Source organism: Patella vulgata, chromosome 1 (assembly GCF_932274485.2).
Source record: "Patella vulgata chromosome 1, xgPatVulg1.2, whole genome shotgun sequence".
NCBI classification, from domain to species: Eukaryota; Metazoa; Mollusca; class Gastropoda; family Patellidae; genus Patella; species Patella vulgata.
In genome coordinates, this window is record NC_065879.2 from 41,593,707 (window position 1) to 41,614,435 (window position 20,729).

Below are 20,729 nucleotides of genomic sequence, written 5' to 3' on the forward strand. Positions count from 1 at the left end.
CAGTGGTGACAAAAACTGACATTTTCTCTGTATAACTTGAAAAATGAATCAAAAGTATAGTTAATTAATTGTATTTTCTTTTAAGTAATTTTATTTTTAAATTTTTAATCAATCCAAATAGTTTGTCTATAATATATTGTATAATAACTGGTAAATTATTCGGCATGACTCGAAAACAAAATATATATTAGTTTTAAGTAACCATAAAATGATGAGATACTTGGAGATCATTGTTTGGTTTGCCACTTGTTACCTTGAGATTAAGATTAAGTGTACTAAAACTATTTATTGTCTTTTAATCTAACTGACTGATTGATTGTAATTAATTACATTTGCATTACTCATTACATGGCCATTACTTAAAAAATTGTAATGATTACATTCCATTACCATTACCATTACCCCAGCCCTGTCATTTTAATAGATCCTGCTTTCTTCGTAAGGCAGGAGGGGTGGATGGCTGAATGGTTAGCGTGCGCGCGCTGTATCATAAAGTCTGTCATTGAGTCGACTGGCGTGGTTTAGAATCCCCGATTGTACGTGGCAAGGAGTAGGGTCGCCTGTCCAACCTCGTAGTTTTTCTCCGGGTCCTCCGGTTTCCACCCACTGCTAAAGACCCCTACGCGCAAGCGAATACCACATGTTAGTCCCGAAATGACCTAGTTTGTGTCGAGTGGACGTTAAACCCCATATCTCTCTTTTTATCTCTCTCTCTCTCTCTCTCGTAAGGCGGGGGACAAAAAATCCTGTAATAATTCGGGGTAATAATTAGTGGTCTTATCCCGACATGAGTTACCGGAAGTAGTTTGTCCAATATGGCAGCCCCCATCGAACTTCACGAGTTTCGTGTTTTGGAATTATATAGTGGAATTGGTGGCATGCATTATGCCTTAAAACAAAGTGGAGTGAATTTTAAGGTTGTAACTGCAATAGACATCAATACCACTGCTAATGAAATTTATCGACATAATATTCAAAGGGTAGAATTGAAGTCAGTTGGTATTGAGAAAATAACGCTCCAACAATTCGAGAAGTGGAATATTGACATAATTTTAATGAGCCCACCTTGTCAACCCTTCACAAGAATTGGTAATAAGAAAGATGTCTGTGATATTAGAACTCAGTCATTTCTTCATGTATTAGATCTCATTGACAAAGCTACAAATAAACCGCAAAATATACTAGTTGAAAATGTAAAGGGATTTGAACTAAGTGAAGCAAGACAGTGTTTGATCAACACATTGCAAGCAAATAGCTACTATTTTCAGGAGTTTCTGTTAACACCTTTGCAGTTTGGGATCCCAAACTGTCGTTTAAGATATTACTTAATTGCAAAGTCAAAATGTTTTAATTTTGAAGTTACGGACATGCCAATTACAGAGATTCCAAATTGTCCAGACGACTGGTTAGCATACAACCATGAAAATGAAAAGGATCTTCGAACAAATATCTCAGTGGAATGTGAATCAAAATGGCAACCTTTAGAGAACTGTGAACAAAACATTCATCAAGAAGAACTTGAAGATCATGTCATCTCTGATAAATGTCTTAAATTAGTACATTTTCTAGAAAAAAAGAGTACCGACTATTTTCAAGATTATTTAGTTGAGGAAAAGAACTTAAAGTGGTTTATTATAATGGACATTGTTCACCCAGGTCTTAAAAAAACAATGTGTTTTACGAAAAGATATGGACATTATATTAATGGAGCAGGGCCTATTATACAAATGTCTAATAATGTATTAGAGTTTAAGGATGCATGTGAATTAAAGAGCAAAACTGTTTCCAAGAATTCACGGGAGTTTTGGCAGGATGAGGAGATGGAAATCATCAGAAGACTAAAACTCAGATACTTTACTCCAAGAGAAGTTGCAAATCTCTTGTGCTTTCCAAATGACTTTGATTTTCCATCAAATCTTAATCGTATTCAACTTTACCGATGTTTAGGCAATAGTTTGAATGTTTATGTTGTGTCTTTACTTATAAAACTAATGTTAATGTGATATTGTGTCTATTTATGAAATACAAACCTTGTCTGTGATCATGTTATTACACATTATGTCAGTGGCGTCGTGCCCATTGGGGCCCGGGGGGGCCCTCAGGGAAATAAAAATATTTTTATTGATATTATTAAGACAGAAGACCTGTCCGTCTGTTTTAGTCATCACATGGTCTGTGTTTAGTTCATTGCACTTTAGTTTAGATATCATTTGTTAAGGCCTACAGCGGCCTCGCCTCGTACACTCTATCATTTAGCCCCGATCTAAAATTTCCGGGAGTATGACGTTAACGTAACGTTTAATCTCTGCTCACGATGCCATTTAAAAATTTAATCAATCAATGAAATACTGTTTAAATCCAAGCCATCCGTGGGTCTACAGAGTTGATTTTGTGCTTGTTGTGTAAATCCCTATTTATGATTGTATGTTGTATTTGATAAAATATCCATATACGGTACGGGTGTCAAAAATAAAGACTGAAAGTAATTTTTATTAAAATACAATGTATTTGACCATGCATATAGTTGTTCGAAATGTCCATTCAATAATTAAATCGAAGTTGAGATGAATAAAATATAATTCAGTTTTCGAGTGATAAATTACATTATCACTAAAAATTCAGTAAAAAAACGGCCATTTTTCAATCATAACTTTATTGTCTCTAATCCATGGAAATGGCGTTTGCCGGCTTCTAATTTTAAAAATTTTCTGGGGGAGGGCCCCCCGTACCCCCCTTGCATGCTCATGCCTGCGACATTCGATGTGGGCGGCGTGCCGCCAACACTCTGCGCAGCCAGTAAATTTAATTTACCATGAACACACTTGCAGAAAGTTGGGCGCCCCTAAAAAAATTTTTTGCACGACGCCCCTGCACTATGTATGGAGTATAATAAATAATTGAAATGACACTTTCATATGCAGGTTATTGAACTACAGCTACAGTAACATTTTGTAATAATAGGCCCAAACTCCAGGAATTAATGAATTTAAGTCTTGATCACCCCATCTCAAGTTGCACATCACAAACAATGTATTATAAATGTTTTGTTTGCTGAGAAAGTCCCCTAAGATACATGTAGCATGTAGATGATGGTAAGCAAGAACTCACTGAAATTCACATAGAGAGAATTGTGCATGTGTTTACAAACACTGCAAAAGGGAAGAAAAGGGAATATTTCTCACAAATCCCTGTTCAGAAATTAGTGATTATTCCTCTTATTGCATAGTAGAATCAAGAATACAACTTGAGCACAAGTTCCAGCTCTTATTCCCCGTTTAATTTACAAGCCATTTACAAACACAGCACATACATTTACACTCAACACCACAGAATCAACATAAAAAGGTCTTTGTACTATTTTCTTTCCGTTGTATGGGAGCCACGGTGGGAAAGACGCTGGCTCACTAGCCTGGAGGTTGCGTGTTCGATCCTTGCACTGGCCGAGATTCATCAGGTTTTTCCGACGTGGTTTCCCATTGTCAGTGGTGCAGGAAGGAGGGTCTGACATGGATAGATGTCTAGTCATTCAGATGGGACAAAAAACAGGTGTCCCGTGTATACATGTACATTGGCGTGCACATAAAAGATCCCTTGGCAGTTTGAATTTGATATAAGAGTAAGCCATAATGCCGCTACGTGGGCAAAATTTCCCTCATAGCACACTGTATGACTTATGCTTGTCTTCATTAGCCCAGTTGGAGCAGGACGTTAAACCCCCATTTTATTTCATTTCATTTTCACTTGTATATTTCTACCTGGATTTTTGTTTTCTCCAAAATATGACCATAGGGTAGGATTAGTATGACTCTGCTTGGCAGAATAGTGTTGATGATAAGTTTTTGCTCTAAAATATATACCGGTAATAAATTACTAATAGCCATAGGGGATCTGGATATCTTTAATAGGAGAACAATCATTTAATTGATAATGAATATGCTTGTAAAATGTTGATATCGGTTTATTCTTTTATTGCTTACAAAAGTATGATCAAACAATGCTTACAAAAATATGATAATATGATGTATGTTTTGTACAATGTATATCACAGATGAATTAATAACAATAATAATGCATGCATACGGTTTCCTAACAAATAAATTAATAAATTATTGACAGCTATACAAAATTATACAATTCAACAAAAAAAACATAACAAATTATATAATTACATTATATTAAATGAAATCTATACAAATGTAACAAAAATAACTTTCTTGTCATGATATTTTAAGCCATTTTATCACACAATGACCGTAAATTAAAATAAATTTATACTTGTCAAAAATTGTGTAGAGCTACTTTTTGTTTATTAATCCAATACACATGTATAATAAAGACAGAGATTACACAAATTAATAATTTTCTTTAGTTACATACATGTAATTTAACACAATCCCTAAAAATTGACCAATTACACTAAGTCAAGATATTTTGTTTTATATAATTCTAATGTAATTTTAGTCTGTTAATGCCTTTTTTTAAAAAAAATACTGACATGACACAATCAATATTTTAATTTTGTTGAATATTCAAACAATTAAAACAAATCACAACAAAATTGCACAGCCATGACATTCATTTCTTAGTTTAAAACTGAATTTCAACCTACCAGTATGTTATATAATTTTATTGCATTTATATTGACATACCTTACTAAACCTTTAACAATAGGATACAATTATTTCTATTCATACACAAAATTCCTTAGGCAAATATATAGAATTCTCACTGGTCTTCCCTTGAATTAAATATCATTCAAAAATGATATTCTTAATATCATCCAGTGACCCACAATTTAATTTGTACTGCCACCCAAATCTTGGCCATAGTGACTAATTACAGCATTAAGAAAATACATAAATAAAACTAGGTCATGCAAGACCTTTTTTTAGCCATTACATCAGTGAAATAATGATTTATGATTTAAAAAAAAACAAACAAACAAAATCGTTGCATGCACTGATCCTTAATAAACAACTGAACAAATACGAAAAACAGTTGACGAAAATTAAGGTACAGTAGAAAACAGTGTTAAAATATAAATTTAGCAGCCATTGGGTGAAAAGTCTTCCATAATTCATCAGAATGTATGAAATACTTAAATAGATCATGCAGTAGATTTAACCAAACCAAACTTAAAGGTCACTTCAATGAAGTAAAGAATAATAATTTCAAAGGGAAATGTTGTTGTTATAACTCTTAATTAATGTTATGTTTTTTCTGTCTTACTCATGGATGTACTATAAATGTAGGTTGTTATTCATTATTGATCATTTCTTGATAAAGATACCTGTAAGAGTATTGAAACGTTGCATGTAATAAACTAAGAAGTAGTAAATCCATGAAGTTGTGTTATTATGAAGTAAAGAATAAGTTGCATAATTGTAGTGAACTGGGGGATAATAGACTTGTTCAAATAAAATATTGATAGTTAAGTAATTGATGTTAGCTAAGAGAAAAATGGTGATAAGCATCTGGACTAGCATTGAAAATATCTGCATATATTTCACTAATTGAATGCACATAGGTCTAATTAGCAGAGGCAAGAAATTGTAAAAAAAACACATGCAGTTAAGCAGATAACCCAACATCTTGCACAGTCAAAAGACTGGTTCCATAGGTTATATCTTTAAACCATTAGGACCATTTAGGACATAATGTATGAACATGTAATAACTTTAAAACAAAACTCTATATGCCACTGCACTGTCCTCACAATCTTGATTTACCCTGTAAATGGGAGAATAGGAAGGTTTCTTTTTATAGGCACACAATCATCTTTTGAAAGACAAGGCATAATTTATTTGCATGCAAAAATCTTGCTAACAAATTCACTCAATATCTTGAAGCAATTTACATAGTATTTTATTTTCCTGTATTGCTTTAGAGTATTATCAATGTGTTTGGGCAACTGTTTTATTTGTATCAACATCTTCTGAAGATTCATCTTCGTCTATCATTGTTTCTTGTAAACGAAGGCGCCTGGAATTAAATAAGAAAACACTTATAATATTTAATAAAATTCACAAAGATTGGATCATATAGTAAGTGAAACCTACTAACCTTTTCAATATACCTTAAGACAATAAAAAAAAGTCTTGAAAGATTGCATCATAATTGAAGCATCTACAGTCATGTCAGCAAGAGTTTGTATCAATGGGGAATAACTCAGTAAGTTACTGAAAAATGTTGATTTTAAACCAGCGGTTGCCAGGCAACATACGCTCACATTTTGCAAGATATGGATAGAGAACACGCTAAAAACAAAGGCGATTTTTTGTACAATCAGGGGCTATAATCAAAGAAATTATGGTCTGAAATATGCAAATATTGAAAGGGATTGAGATCTTTGGGATATAAAGATATATTTTAAGTTTCATCAAAATCGGATAAAAATTGTGACCTCTAGAGGGTCCACAACCTTCACATTACATACTTAAACACAATTTGCGTACAAAGAGCGTCCATTTTGTCGGGCAGTTTCATTTCGATTTTTCCAAAATTCGAAATCAACCTTCATTATGGTGGAATGGTGATATATTTAAACGGTTTTTAAAAACAGATAAAAACTGTGACTTCTAGAGAATCCTCAAGCTAAAAAAACCCACAATTTTTTTATTAATCAGGGGCCATTCAGCCAGGAAGTTACTATGCGCAAGTAGTGAAAGGAACCAAGATCATTTTGTCCGGCAGTTTTGGTCCGATTTTCACGAAATTGGAACTCAACCTACATTAGGGTGTAACAGTGATATATTCAAATGTTTTTCTTTAAATCGGATAAAAATTGTGACCTCTAGAAGAACCTCAAGGTAAAAATGCAATTTTTTGTACAATCAAGGCCCATATTTAAGGAAGTTACGATCAAATATGCGCGAATATCGAAAGGTACCAAGATCTTTAGGTTATAAACATGTATTTCAAGTTTCATCAAAATCCAATTAAAATTGTGACCTCTAGAAGGTCCACAACCTTGATATACCATATGTTTACACTATTTGCGTACAAGGGGCGGCCATTTTGTCCAGCAGTTTTTGTCTGATTTTTACGAAAATTTGAACTCAACCAACATTACGGTGTAACAGGGATAAATTCAAATGTTTTTTTAAAATCGGATAATAATTGTTACCTTTAGAGGGACCACAAGATAAAAGTGTGATGTTTCGTACAATCAATTTAAGGGCCATAATCTAGGAAGTTAGTATTCGATATACGCGAATATCGAAAGGAACAAATATCTTTGGGTTATAAACATATATTTTAAGTCTCATCAATATCGGATCAAAATTGTGACCTCTAGAGGGTCCACAACCTTGATATACCATATGTTTACACTATTTCGTACAAGTGGTGGCCATTTTGTCCGTCAGTTTTTGTCCAAATTTTACGAAATTCGAACTCAACCAACATTACAGTGTAACGGTGATATATTCAAATGTTTTTTTTAAATCGGATAAAAATTGTGCCCTTTAGTGGGTCCACAACCTTGATATACCATATATTTACACTTATTGTGTACGATGGGCGGCCATTTTGTCCAGCAGTTTTAGTCCAATTCTCACGAAAACTAACTCAACCATCATTTGGGTGTAATGGTGATATATTTTAACATTTTTGTTTAAATTGGATAAAAATTGTGACCTCTAGAAGGACCACAAGCTAAAAACATGATTTTTCGTACAATCAAGGGTCATAATTCAAGGAAGTTCCGATCTGATATGCACAAATATCGAAAGGAATCAAGATCTTTGGCTTATAAACATCTATTTCAAGTTTCGTCAAAATCGGTTCAAAACTGTGACCTCTAGAGGGTCCACAACCTTGATATACCATATGTTTACACTATTTGTGTACAAGGAGGGGCAGCCATTTTGTCAGAAAGTTTTTGTCCGATTTTCCCGAAATTCCAACTCAACCGACATATTTAATTACGGTGTAACAGTGATACATTTGAATGTTTTTTTAAATCAGATAATAACTGTGACCTCTAGAGGGACCACAAGCTAATAACACAATTTTTCGTACAATCAGGGGCCATAATTCAGGAAGTTAAGATCCGATTTGCACGAATATCAAAAGAAACCAAGATCTTTGGGTCATAAACATGCATTTTAAGTTTCATCAAAATCAGATGAAAATTGTGACCTCTTGAGTGTCCACAAGTTAAAAACTGACAGGAGCGACGGTATAATACGTCCACATGAAAATGTGGTGGTATAGAAACTATACAACTTAATTAAGCGTGTATTGTGCTAACAAGAGATGTTAATGACCGATCGATGGATATATAGTTCATAACAAAGGGGAATAACTATGAAAGTTATGGTTTCAGTAGGATAGACAAACAATTGTGGGAGTATAAAAATTCTTATCCATGACTAATAAATGTTTTACAATTAGATAAAGCCTACCTAGCTTCAATTCTGGCACATTTTGGACATTTGTTGGGTACAAAACAAGCTTTATGATAACAAGAGCAACAATCTGAAATATAACAGACATTCAAAATTAAATATTCTAAAGATTCTTTAAAATAATTTGTTAACTCTAAGTTGCAATTATCACCAGTGCTAATCAATTTTGCCATATGCCAACTACTTACCATGTGTCATGCCAACCAATTATAACATACCAATCAATAATTTGGAGACACAAAATGCTAATAAGCAAACAACCAGATCATGATCAAATTCATAACTATTGTCATCCATGTTGCAATTACAAATTGTCGAAAGCGATAAATGTTGGTCAAGAAAGACTCTGTTATAGTATCACCACCAAGTTATAAAGCATTCCCACCACAACAGGGGTTGCTCGATTGGGAATTCATAACATTCTAAATTAACAGAACTGACTCCTAGTATAGTTCTACAAGTAGTAACCAAATATGGAGAACTTGTTTAAGATAAAGAGACTGGTTGAGATAGTATCTTGTGTTTACTTGATTGACAATTTTTGCAGAATTCAGAAACTTCAATTTCAGTATGTGTATGTATATACATGTAGGGAGGTAACTGGTAATACTTACCAGCGCAAAGTATAACTTTATGAAGTTGAAAAGGGAAGATGATGTCCACCTTATGACACATTTCACAGATAAATCCCATTCCCTGGCAAAACTGCAAATAAAACAACACTGTTAACCATTTGCATATTTTATATGTTCCCTGAAATAATTTAAAAGTGATTTTTTTTTTTACATAATTTTTAACTCATTTTTGAAACCGCCAGCTGTTTGAGGTCCCAGTGGAAATAACATTTTTGAGCCATATGCTAAAGTTAGTTAAACGGTTATTATCAAAGTGCCATGATAAAAATGAACTCTAAGTCCTAGAAGCACGCTTACATCAATGTTATCAATGTTTTTTTTTTTATTTTTCTTAGTACCAAATGCCAAAAAAAAGTGAGATGTTTTACTCACGGTGCTGGAAATTTTTTATGACACACTTCAATTTGTGCAGTTCTTACTTCTTAATAATCAACTATTCACAAATTTTTACTTTGGTTAACCCATACCTAAAAATTACACTATTTATAAGCGTTTTAATTGATAATCCCATTCACTAATCTCGTTTTGACCAAAATGTTTTAAGTTTATTTAGATGTCTTTACTACGTCAGCTTAAAAATCTACGTTACGGCGCCTATGACATACTTGACAATTATATATTTTTTCTTTTGTTGAAAACAAATTTTTTGTATCTAAATTATAAAAGTGAACAAGAGAAAATCATATTAAATAAGATCTTTTCAAGATTAACATGGTGAATTTTGCTTCAAAATTTCATGTGCACGCACAGCTCTTTAAGTATTAGAAGGAGAGTTGAGAACGCAGATAATAAAATCTGCCATGCTATGCTTTAACCATGCCACATCCCTTCAAATAATGTTACAAAGAAGACAATAATTATTTAACCAGATACCAAATCTAGATTCTATAAAAAAAAAAGAACGTCTTGGTTACCATGTGCCCCATTTCGAATACATGTATGTATGTGTTTATATAAACAAAATCAAAACCCAAATTTGATAATTTAAAAAGAGGCATTTTTTGAGAGTTCATTATATAAGTTCAATATTAAATTAATGAACTATCAAGAGTATTCCTGTTTATTGTTAAAAACATGATTTTAAGGTCAAACACATTGCTAATGTCTGACACATAGAAACCAATTTTGGTTATTTTTAAAACCAATATGAGCATTAAGTAAGACAGCTTTTACTCAAGACTTGAGATAAACATATTTTCTTCATTGTTCATATATACAGGCTACATATGTAACCTAAGTTAACCTTCCTTGACTGAAGTCTTTGAGTAAAAGCTTATTCCTACAGCTTATTCTCAAAAAAAACACATTTATGAAAATTGTTCATTCTGTTTGCCAAAAACTCCAAAAAATAAAACCAAAAAAGGTAAAAAAAAAAATCATAGAAAGAAATATTTGCATCCCTGATTTAAAAATAAAAGGTAAAAATATCTACCCTATTCCTTGACAGAACTAAAACACAGGAAATAAAAATGTCCTTTAAATTACAGGTACATGGATTTTTTTTTCTTTTCAAAAACAGTCAATGCAAGCGTTCATGTAAATTCCAATACTTCTACAAGAGTTTTATGGTGACATTTTAAAGAGGAAAGCCAGAGTCTATTTAATAAATAGAAATACATGCCAATAAGCATCCAATGTTACAATACAGAATAGGGAGCATAAAACTGCAATGAATAGGTCGATTTCCTTCAAGACATGCATTTCCAAAAATCAAGATTGGTTAGTAATTGCTTATGGTTATTTAAAGTAACTGTGCGTGACTTGCAATATCTACTCTGACTGATTATTAAACATTTATAAATGAAATGAAATGGGGTTTGCCGTCCTACTCATTTAGTTAAGAAAACAAGATCAAAATATCAAAAGATACATAATCTCCCGGCTCATCAATTACATTCACAAACATGCTTCAATGGCAGTAGATGGGTTATAATATCATGACTTCATCCAACAATACAAAGACTTGTTTACTGGTGATTACCGTAGATTTCAAAATGCTGGAATATTCATAAAGAAGTGAGAAGACAGAAAACAGAAGCAGTAAAGTGTACCATTTACATAAAGGGCAGCATAGATCAATGATCTATAGATCAACATATCTTTGTAAGTACTGACTGGAATTGATCCACTTTTGGACTGATATACTTATATCGTTCAAATCACAACCAGGGACTTTTAAGAATGGACTTTCTAGGCCATATACTTGTATTAGGTTATTATATCTCAATTCCTCATGTGCCAACCGAACAATCTGTGAAGAAAATTTTCTTTAAATACTGTTCAAGCGTGTAGCTTTTATATTTTATAGATAATGTAAAAAAATCCTGAGGTTGTATTGAAATTTTGGGAAGGTATGTAATATTTTTTATATGTGTATTCAAAATTGAAACATTGAATGTATTTGTTATTAAATAAGTGCAAGTCACTTATATATTTTTCAATCAATGACTTCTCATTTACATGTACAGTAGAATCTGTACGAGCAGCCACTACTATTCAGCGACATCTCCTTGTAAGCGGTCACGATAAATTCCCGCCATAGAATATCTATTGTTTCATCTCTTTAATCAACGGTCACTCTTCTGACGCAGCCAGCTGTCACTGTTTTAGTTATAAATTTAACAAAATATCACCCATTCAACGGCCCTTGTTGGATGATACCATCTTGTCGTACTTCTTAGCACCTCCGGTAATCCTGTGATTAATAGTTAATTATCTGGCCCCCACCGATCAGGTAAAAAAAACTGTGAAATTAACAATAAACCCGGGATTATCTGTTAATTAATCTTTTGTTTTATTAAATGACAAATCCTGATCTGCCGATCATGGCTTTCACACGTACGAGAAACTTTATTTGATACTGATTGAATAAACTATAAGTACCGACAAAGCCGAGTTTTGTCTCGACCATCCAGTATCTTTTTTCCATTGCCACTTTGTTGGTAAACAGAATTTTAGCGCCTCCTATATTACATATCGAGTTACACTCCCTGAAAATCGGTGAAAAATTTAGCGATGTTTTTTTGATAAAATAAAATTAATTCAAGGATTTTCTTTACAAAAATCGAATACATCACAATGGTACACAGTAGATTTGAGTCAAAGAATTTATCGTTCAAAGCAAGTTTCAGCGATTGCCAAATTTACCGATGCAAGTATTGATGTTTGCTCAAAATGCATCCAAGTGTAAAATTTTCTTGACGTCCGCACTAACAAACACTAAGATTTTATTAAGAGGTCACTCCCATTAAGTGATCAGTCATGAAAATTCCTGTGAGTGGCTGCTTAATACAGATTCTACTGTACTACATAATTCTAAAAGGTCAAAGTTTCATATTTTGTCATTTCAATAACATGGTCCAAACTTTCAAGCATATTTCCTTCAGTTACCTCATACCTGTACCTATATGTTGAACATGAAAGTTATAAATCTATTTCTACCAACCTGACAATGATCTATATGACTAAGACTATTAGATACATTATTCTTTAACTGGTTTAACATAGAACCATTCTTAACCTGTAAGTGAAGAATATATCATTATAAACTGTGATAATATTCAAATTGTGGAAAAAATGTATTTTTCTCTGTGAATTTATAACTCTGCAGGGAGCAGACAGATAAATATATTTAAGAGTTCAGAGCTGTATTCATGAAAGCCCATTAGGGGTTTAATATCATTGTTGAAGTGTTCTTTATTTAAACCTCTGTTTAGCCCTAATCAGGATTTGGGAATGCTGGGTAAACGTACATGACTTGAATGGAATGGTGTATAACGTTTCATCAACATAATATGGACATGGTAATTTCAATGGTTTCATTTGCAGGTGGTGGTAGCTGGATTTTGCCCAGACATGGGCATTTTCTGTATTCTAATTGTTCTTCTAAATGCCTGCCAACATGTACATAAATGGACATCATTTTTCCATCTCATACGAACAATTAGGCACACTCTGCCCAGTAGAAACCAACTCCGACATGTGACAATGAGGCTTTGAACTAGCAAGATTCAACCGAAATTCAAGTAAAAATTAAGTTTAAGCCTGCACTAAGTACAATGTTACAGTTAGATAAATGATGTCTTACATTAATAAGATCTTCCAGAGAATAAATACTGTTATCTTCTATCCAATGACGTGGTAATTTTTCTATATCCGCTAATAGACTAATAAAAACAAAACAATTAGAAACATGTTAAAAGAATGAATAATACAGAAGCTTTTAGTGTTAAAGGGATTTATACAATTAGACATTTTTGATTGAATTTGGAAGTATCCAGTACATTCAGCTATCAAGTACAAAACACTTATAAATGTTACTGACAATCATAAATGGCACAGAACAATTGTAGATTGACTCCTTGTTATGAGAAAATTGCGACCACCGATTTGTCTGCTTAATCTTTAAGGATCTTTCAAATCCCTTATCGCGTGGATGATAATTATCCTGTGAACTACATCAATATAATGAGGAAAAAAGGACTGACATTATACTCTATGGTGATGTAAGGGGTAGCATTCACATTTCAAATACAAATTCATTTGTATTGACTTGGTCCTTTGTTTTTGCTTTATGCAAATGAAGTGAAATGAAATGTTTTTGCTTGATGCAAATAAAATTTGCACCGATTGGGCTAATGACCACGGGCATACGCCATACTATGTGCTACTGCCCACTCTTATTTCAAATTCAAACAGTTAATTGTTTTTTTATGTGCATGCCAGTTTGTAAACGGGACCTCAGTTTTCCGTCCCATGCAAACGACTAAAAATTGTCTCTTGCCAGGCCCTCCATCCTACATCACTGACAAGGAGGAACCCCGCCAGAAAATCACTATGAAATTTCTTGACCAACACAAGAATGGAACCTCCAGGTTAGAGAGCCAATATCTTACTCACTGAGCCACTGTAGCTTCCTTTTGCTTTGTGCATTTTTGTACTTTGAAAACTCTTTTAGGATCTATGTGTGACATTCATATTATTATTAACATATTAACATTTGAAGCTTCCATTCCCTTTATTATAACTAGACTTCAACAAAAATAATTCTTGGTAATTCATTATGAGAAATATCGTATTCTACTACATGTAATTATCGCAAAAAATAACGACAAACAGGTACACCGTTCGGAAAAATATTCATATTTAATTCACTGGCTTGAAATTCATGTCAGTAATATTCCTGAATATATTACTGTATTCGTTTTTTTCGATGGATATAAGCTGATACAGCACCATGGTATACTATTCAAAAAAAGTAGGGGATATTTGATTTTTAAATGTTATTAAAGTCACCTAATGAAACTGACGAAGAAACAAATGACAAAATGAAATGAAGTTCACATTCATCGATTTATTCCAAATGATCGTTAGACTAAGTAAGGCACAGACTGACCATTATAAGGGTAAAATGATACCCGGGGTCAAACAGCAAAGTTACCACAGCATCACAACCAAGTCAGTAACGGGTAAATCCTCCTCTGTTTGCCAAACAAGCATTGATCCGACGTGGCATACTCCTAATGAGACGTCTAAGGTCATTTTGGTCCAGATTGTCCCATTCCTGTTGCAACGCAGCAGCAAGTTCTTGGACATTGGCAGGACGTTGTTGACGTTGTCATCCTGGAAGATGAAACGGCGGCCATGACGTCGTGCGAACGGCACAACATGGACTGCCAAGATGTTGTCCCGGTAGTACTGGCCTGTAACACGCCCTGCAACAACATGTAAAGCCGTTCTTCCAGCAACAGTGATGCCTCCCCACACCATAACAGAACCACCCCCAAATCGATCATGTCTGATGACGTTAACGTCTTGGAAGCGCTCGTTTCGACAACGCCACACCCTCCTACGTCTGTCCAAAAAATCAACAGTGAACCTTGACTCATCTGAAAACATCACATTGCTCCAGCGTCGATTATCCCAGTGTTGACGATTCCTACACCAACGACGTCTTGCCTGAATGTGATGATCTCTCAAACAAGGGATCACGCGAGGACGTCGGGCGCGAAGGTGACCCCTATGCAGTCGATTCCGAATCGTCTGGCCACTCACTCTCACACCAGTGTCTGTTTGAAGACGAGCGCTGATCTGATTTGCTGTGATGACACGATTTCTCAAGGCCAAGGTATGGATAAATCGATCCTGGGCTTGAGTTGTCGCCCTTGGTCGACCTGAGCGTGGTCTGTCCTGTACAGATTGTGTATCACGGTATCTGGACCATAGCCTGCTTATGACAGAATGAGAAACATTCATCGTCCGCGCCACAACCGCCTGTGTTGTGCCGATCTGTAGCATGCCAAGGGCACGTAACCTTTCATTTTGGGTAAGCCGACGCATATCAAAATTTGTTTTCTGGTCACTAAAACAATTAAACTGATGTTTCCACCCTGGAATTCAATGCCACAATGACTGTAACATTCAAAGTCAGAGTCGTGCAAATCTTGGGTTGGACCCCCATGATGATCCCAAGCATCACCTGCATTCCATGCGGTAGCTATTGGTGCGTTTGGGCGTCACATGTAACTGGAAATGTTTCTTCTGTTAGGTTCTATAGTGACTTTTTTCGTAGTCATTTGCATATTTTAGTATTATGCCCCCAAAATCAAACATCTCCTACTTTTTTTGAATAGTATATTTCTTCATAACACAATTTGTAGGGTTTTTTTCAATCACGTAACTTGCAAATGTTTTTATTCATTCGATGATGATAGACACATGGCACAGTGATCACGTTACAACCATAATTGAAATGGCTTTAAAATTAAATTCCATACAACTATGCCATATAGCTTTCAATAATAATAACGACAACATTTTAAGAATTAAGCCTCTGTCATAAAGGTAAACGCTATTTAAAATTAAAACTAGCATCGCTGGGTTATTGACCTAAAACCGACCGATGTCACGTGTCATCAACATTGGAGATTCATAATATATTACCAATGACAGTTTCTCGGTGTATTCAGTGTTCTATCCGAGGATTATAATCAATTGGTCAGTGAAACCTTCAATTATCACATGGCTTATTTCCTCAAAGGCAACTTACTGGACCTGTTATGAATAATCAGCAAGCTTGTTTTGTTTTTTTACCGGGATATCAAAATTATGGTGACTCGTGCTAATTTCTTGGATTATGAACCACAAGGCCGATTCTCACTATTGTTATTGTAGCCAACAAGCAAGTTGATTGACTACTTAATTAACAAGTAATAATTAACCCGTTGTAATTTAGCCGAAAGTAGACTGATTTATGATACCATAGTGGCCGGTTCATTGTTTTACAAATCGGCTTGATTGAATTTCAAGCGGCTAAAGCCGACAAAAATCAGCAAATTAAGATCCCTGATTCTAATATATATATATGTTTCGAATATTCAAACTCCCAAAAATCACTTGTTATGTGAGAGATATTGTAAAGTCCAGTAAATTTTACTGAATGGAATGACATCCAGCATCTCAAAAAATCTACAAAGCTAACTTTTTTTTTTGATGGATGTTTGAGGAGTGCAGAGGAGGGGAATTTTCAAAGAATATGGTCGATTTAAGTTGCGCTTACCTTGCTCCATCTTTACACACTTTAAGAAATGTCCGAAGATGGTATAGCTGCTTTCGAAAATCACGAATAGTTTCTAGGTTTCTTGTTTTACGATATAAAGTTGGGTTGATGACAGTTATATCAAATAAGGGATCAGAATAAATCTTTGTTAAAACATCTCTGGCAAAGTTTGAAACTCGATATTTGATGAAGTCCCACTTTCGAATAATTCTTCCTGGTATATATTCTAATGAGTTGCTATGACAACACTGACAGAAGAATTTTCCTAGATATTCACAATATCTAAATCGTTTCACATAATCTGCAAACAAAACAAACACCAAACTTAAAGAGCATGTTTAAGTTATTTTAAATAGGTTATATCAATATGACCTTTTGTGGGCTTTATTTTAATAATCTTTTTATCTGACAATACGTAATCTCATTTATAGCAGGATATGGGATAAATCTACTACTATAAGTCATTAAAATGTCATTAATTTAAAGGAACTGAAATAAGTATCATTGCAATTGCCAAAAATAAAAAATTGTTAATATTTCTCTCGCCCCTCTCCTTTATCAAAAATTGAGAAATAATAGGCTTTTTTTAAAAAAAAAAAATATGAAAAATTACAAATTTCTAATAAAAATTAAAACAACAGTGAGTATGAAAAGATCATATAAATATTCTCAACTGACCCAATTCAACTTTTGTACCACAACCAGCACATCTATAATTCTGTTTCGCTAATATAACACGTCTTCTGTAATATAACATCAAAAATTGGTCTCTTTCTTTATGCCTTTCCGATTCTCAAATAAAACATGCCTACTGAAGACACCGAATTTCATTACTGACAAAAGCAATACAAGGGTTTCCATTACAGGGGCATTTGGTTAGATAAGGTTTATAACTTATAATGTACAACAACCATAATAAAGAACAAATAGTTGATAGAAACTGCACGGCTTCACTACATATAGTGTATCTGCATGAATAGATACCATCAAGCTGTCTAATTATAATGGTGATATATCATGAAATGTATTTTGGTCTTAATAGACTTTACTTTAATGTATTAATGGTAGACGCAGAATACAACCGATTGATAAACATAGAAAACTCCTGCATATTGTTACTGATGTGTAAAGTAATGTGTGATGTATTTTTGGGTACATAGTCATAGAAAAATATTCAGTTGCTTACTTAGGTGGTGGGTGAATATTAAAGATGATTTGTGCTCTAGGTGGTGCCCATTCTAGATTACCTCTCAACCTAGTCTGAAGGTAAAAATAACAAATTAGAAATTTATTATAATCATCTTATAAATACACTTAAAACATTTTAAACAACCATCATAGTCCCATTATCGATTATTTTGGTATATTATTTAATTTCATGTGTATATTATCAAAATTAAGTGTTACTCATGTATCAAGGGAAAGATGGCTACTTCAGGAATACTCATTTTTCTAATATTTAAAAGTGAAAATAAGCCATTAATATTGTTCTGAAACATAATCAAATTTTGGTTTTCTGGTAGAAGCCTTGACATAATGACTTGAATGACTCCTAGATTCACCCCCACCCCCAAGAAACGTTAATCAACCTTAATATCACTGAATTGATTACCTGTATATTTGTAGAAAGAAGGTCTGAATTTTCCCCATCATCCGGTGATACAGGGTACGACTTTGGTAAAGGAAGTAACTGGAAAACAATCAGGACATATATAATGGTAATTTTATCTAATCTGTTTTAATCAATTTAATAATAATCTGTTTTCATTATTATTATAATAATAACTGTTCTAATTACTTTAAAGCTACGTTCCCAGAAAAGTATTGATCAGGTGGTTATTTCCAATAAAAGTATGGCAATTTTGGTATATATAGAAAGTAGAAATATCCAATCTTACTAGAAAAATACTGGATTCCCTGAAAAACACTCATGAAGCGCCTACAGGACAAAAATGTACGGGTTTCCCTAATCGATAGCCTGACAATTAGGAGTGTCTGCACGCATGACATCGAAGGTTGCATGCGGAGATTTGGCGCTTGATGTACATGTTGATAAACTTTATGAAGATAAAAATCACGGAAAAAGATGCGGGCAGTGGATAATCCGAGAATTTAATTAGGCTTCGATAATAAATAAATAGTCAGCGATAAAGGCAACATCGTCTTTTGTATGCAATGAATTCTCCTCCGACTTCACACCCATTGTGTCTTGTGACACAAAAATGACCCCTTTTGGTCAATTTTTTATAACCGGGTGTTCCCTGACAATTGCAATGTTTTGAGTAGGATTTGAAGCAAAATTATGCTATATTAATTAGTTTGAATATGTTTTTAGTCCAAATATATCATCAAATCACCTAGTTTGTACCTGGGAATGTATCTTTAATACTAATCTACTTAAATACTAATCTGTTCGAGTTTAATAATAACCTGTTTTAATTACTTTAGTTTTAGTTAATTTCATACTAATCTCTTTTAGTTACTTTAATACCAATCTGTTTAATTACTTTAATACCAATCTGTTTAAGTAACTTTAATACTAATCTGTTCTAATTAATTTAATAATAATCTATTTTAGTTACTTTAATACTATTCTGCTTTAATTACTTTAATAATAATCGGTTTTAATTACTTTAATAATAATCTGTTTTAGTTACTTTAATATTAATCTCTTTTAATTACTAAAATACTAATTTGTAAAAATCTGTTTTATTTCCTTTAATAATAATAATCTGTTATAGTTACTTTAATTTATGTTTTAATTTGTGAGTTGTGTACAATTTTAGTTCGTTTTCTAGTTCGTTTTAATTTGTGAGTTGTGTACAATTTTAGTTCGTTTTCTAGGAGTTAAACACCTCTATGTAAAATACCATATTCTAAATATGTCAGTGTTTGGAATTAATGTACATTTATTCAAAGTGATATTGCCTCTTTAACATTTTAGGTATTAAAGGTGAAAACAGTAACTTACAGCTTGTGGAGCATCTTGTTCAGACACTAACCATTCTAAATCAGAAGCTTTAGGCAACTTCTTTTCAGAGAATTTTTTGATAAGAGAAATGGCAACAGACTCAGCTGATAAGTAAGAACCTTCCTGAATAGAACTAGAAAGAAAAATATTTATAGACAAATAAATAATAAAAGAGAGAAGAACTTTTACCATAAAATTGAAGGATAAAGCCGAAGTTCATGTACTGGTAAACTAGAGCCTCACTATCTACGGTAGTTTTCAGTATAAGGTGGAGGTCAATATGATTCACAGGGAGAGAGAGGGAAATGGGATTTAACATCCACTCGACATTCGACACCAACTAGGTCATTTCAACCAACATACGATTAAATTTCATTAATTCGCATGCATATTGGGGTCTTTATCAGTCACGTACAAGCTGGGTATCGAACTGCACCACTTGACTCTATAAAAGATCTTATGATCTAAAGCGCAAACATTGGACCATTCGTTCACCCCTTCCCCTATCAGTAACGGAGCTAGGTTCATGTTGTTTCGAAAATCACAAAACTTCTACTATGCTAAATAAGTGGACAGCGGTACTCGATATTCTGAACATTGATTCTTAAGTTTTAGTTGCAGGTCCCCTTCCCAACAGGCGTGGGGTCTTGACAAAATGTCAAAATTTTCGAGCTTAACTCGACTTTGCATACAACAATCAACTCTCGCGCATAAGTTGCCAAAAACACTGCTTATGAGGACCCGCAAAACTTTCTTCCTTCCTTAAGAAAACATCCTTTACGACCCCCCCCCCCCCGCATGTCATTTTACCCATGTCGTTTTGTCGTTCTTATCCGGGATAGAAGGGGATTTCACGCTCTTAAGTTCGTGTTATGTTTTAGCGGACCAATAGTGAAACTTTAAACAAAGATAAGTTGCTAGGCAACGAAACATACACCCACAGCAGCTAAATCGTCCGGGCAGTCAACAAGAGTTGTCGCATATTTTTACTTTTTTCGGTAATGAACCATTTATAATACATTATAATCTGATTAAGAGTAATAACTCATTAAGTATAATTATCAGAAAACCAATAGAATTTGTTTGGTTTTTATAAAGTTCTGCCCCATGCTAACGTTTAGTATACGAAACTTTTAACATCATGGATTTAGCTG

The 20,729-nt window shown here is 33.6% G+C and overlaps 2 protein-coding genes across 6 annotated transcripts in view; one reads left to right on the forward strand and one right to left on the reverse strand.

Moving 5' to 3' along the window:
* Positions 1–810: 810 nt before the first annotated feature.
* Positions 811–2,005, forward strand: LOC126821613 (tRNA (cytosine(38)-C(5))-methyltransferase). The gene has a single exon (XM_050550078.2). The coding sequence runs from the start codon at positions 816–818 to the stop codon at positions 2,001–2,003; it is 1,188 nt and encodes a 395-aa protein (XP_050406035.1). The 5' UTR covers positions 811–815; the 3' UTR covers positions 2,004–2,005.
* Positions 2,006–3,943: 1,938 nt separating this feature from the next.
* Positions 3,944–20,729, reverse strand: part of LOC126821410 (run domain Beclin-1-interacting and cysteine-rich domain-containing protein) — a 54,677-nt gene continuing 37,891 nt past the window's right edge. For 3 of the 5 annotated variants that reach the window (XM_050549835.2, XM_050549862.2, XM_050549854.2), the window contains 10 exons: positions 19,576–19,708; positions 18,217–18,294; positions 17,791–17,864; positions 17,283–17,347; positions 16,605–16,905; positions 13,134–13,212; positions 12,492–12,566; positions 9,026–9,116; positions 8,409–8,481; positions 3,944–5,982 (listed from right to left, as the gene is read on the reverse strand). In XM_050549835.2, the coding sequence (XP_050405792.1) occupies positions 5,895–5,982; positions 8,409–8,481; positions 9,026–9,116; positions 12,492–12,566; positions 13,134–13,212; positions 16,605–16,905; positions 17,283–17,347; positions 17,791–17,864; positions 18,217–18,294; positions 19,576–19,708 (1,057 nt within the window). In that variant the 3' untranslated portion in view covers positions 3,944–5,894. The other 2 variants (XM_050549840.2, XM_050549847.1) reach the window with 2 other exon arrangements.

Coding starts and splice junctions, on each gene's coding strand:
- LOC126821613 (XM_050550078.2), top strand. CDS start 816: ATGGCAGCCCCCATCGAACTTCACGAGTTTCGTGTTTTGGAATTATAT.